Source organism: Saccopteryx leptura, unplaced genomic scaffold (genome assembly GCF_036850995.1).
Source record: "Saccopteryx leptura isolate mSacLep1 unplaced genomic scaffold, mSacLep1_pri_phased_curated manual_scaffold_85, whole genome shotgun sequence".
NCBI classification, from domain to species: Eukaryota; Metazoa; Chordata; class Mammalia; order Chiroptera; family Emballonuridae; genus Saccopteryx; species Saccopteryx leptura.
The window spans coordinates 58475-60000 of NW_027095767.1; the positions used below are offsets into that span (position 1 = coordinate 58475).

A 1526-nucleotide genomic window follows, 5' to 3' on the forward strand; every position below is an offset into this window, starting at 1 on the left:
AGCGAGGGGAGGGAGCGAGGGAGCGAGGGAGCGAGGGAGCGAGGGAGCCCGCCGTCTTTCGAAGAGGGACCGGTGGTGTTGTATCCGGCGCCTCGCGTCCCACGCTCCGCAAAGCGGGGACCCAGCCCACGAACCAGGGGCGGGCGCCGGTTGGGAACCGAACGGGCGACCCTCCGGATCTTGGGCCCGGCCTCGGTGCCTTTGGGCCGCAGCAGGCAGGCCTGCGGCACTCAGTCTAAGACACGACGGATGCGGAGTCGAGAGGGGCCCGGCCCGCGCCCGCGCCCAGCCTGCGTCCCGTGCGGCCTGCCGGAAGGGAGCGGGAGGGGCTTGGATGCCCGCACGCGCGCGGCGTGGGTTCCAGGCGTCAGGCTCGGCTTCTATCGGCCATCCCTCCCCCTCCCCGCAGGCATACGGAGTCAGGGGAGCACGGGGGACGGTCCCTGCCTGTGGCCCGGGGCGGTCCGCGGCCCTTCACGGGGAGGCCGGGTCATCGTGGGCGCCTCCTCGCACTTCTCAGCGAGTCACGGCTGGGAAGCGCCTTAAGGGCGCGGCGACCCCGCCACCCTCCTGCGCCGGCGTGCCCTCGGGCTGCTCGCAGGACGCTCTCCTCCCTTGTCCTGTGGGGCGAGGGGGTGTGGCTGTCGACCAGATGTCCCGGGAGGCGCGCGCGCCCCCCCTCCCCCCCCGTGCCTCCACGCGCGATGGGGGCTGCCGCGTGTCCTGTGGCCGCGCCTCCCTTCCGGGGAGGCCCGTGAGGTCCGTGGGTTGACCCCGGTCGCCGGGACACGCCATCGTGTCGCCAGGAGGGCGCAGATTGTACCAGGAGGTTAGTGTCGGCACGCTGTCTGTCGGCGACCCTGTAGGGGCCCTTTGGGTGGTGACCGGGAGCCCGGCCCCGGTCCCCGTCTCGGCCCCGTGTGCCCTGGCTTCCGTGGCGCGTGGGCGCCCCCGGGCGCTGGGGGGGGAGAGGGGCCTAGTGGCCCTCAGGTGATCGATGTGGTGACGTCGCGCTCTCCCGGGCCGGACCTAAGCCGCGCCGGACGAGGGACGGACCTTCCCGGTGAATGGGGCCGCTCTTCTCGCTCCGCCTGCGGTCCCCTGCCCTCTCCTCCGCCCCGAGTGCCGGTGCGCGGGAGGGAAAGGGTGCGGACTCCGGCCCGACTTCGCGGCCCCCGCCTCCTGGTGGCGGCGGGGCCCGTGGTCTCTTGACGCAGCGGACACCCTCCGCCCTGCCCCCAGCCTTTGGGGGTTCCGTCTCTTGCGAGGGGTCCCCCCCTGTGTTGGGGGGGTGCCCTTACCGCTGCTGCCGCGTCGCGCGCGCTGCTCTGGCGCTGCGGTCGCGTCTCCGCTTGCCTCTCCGTGGTGCCCCTGGAGTGCTCCGGGTTGGCCCCCAGGTGCCTGAAGCCGAGCAGGTGCCGTCGCTCCCCCGTTCCCAGCCGTGACCTCAGTCGGGCCGCCGGGCCGCCGGCGCTGCGCTGGGGAGTCGGGTCGCCGTCGCCGCTGTTGGCGTGGCGGGGTCCTGC

General features: G+C 74.5%; 1 protein-coding gene across 1 annotated transcript in view; it reads right to left on the reverse strand.

The window, feature by feature from the left end:
• Nucleotides 1–976: 976 nt before the first annotated feature.
• LOC136387114 (collagen alpha-1(I) chain-like) overlaps nucleotides 977–1526 on the reverse strand; it is a 3239-nt gene continuing 2689 nt past the window's right edge. The window contains exons 2-3 of the mRNA XM_066358183.1: nucleotides 1302–1526; nucleotides 977–1182 (exon numbers count right to left, since the gene is read on the reverse strand). The exon at nucleotides 1302–1526 is cut by the window's right edge and continues 704 nt beyond it. Coding sequence (XP_066214280.1) covers nucleotides 977–1182; nucleotides 1302–1526 — 431 coding nt within the window. The remainder of the gene's footprint in view (nucleotides 1183–1301) is intronic.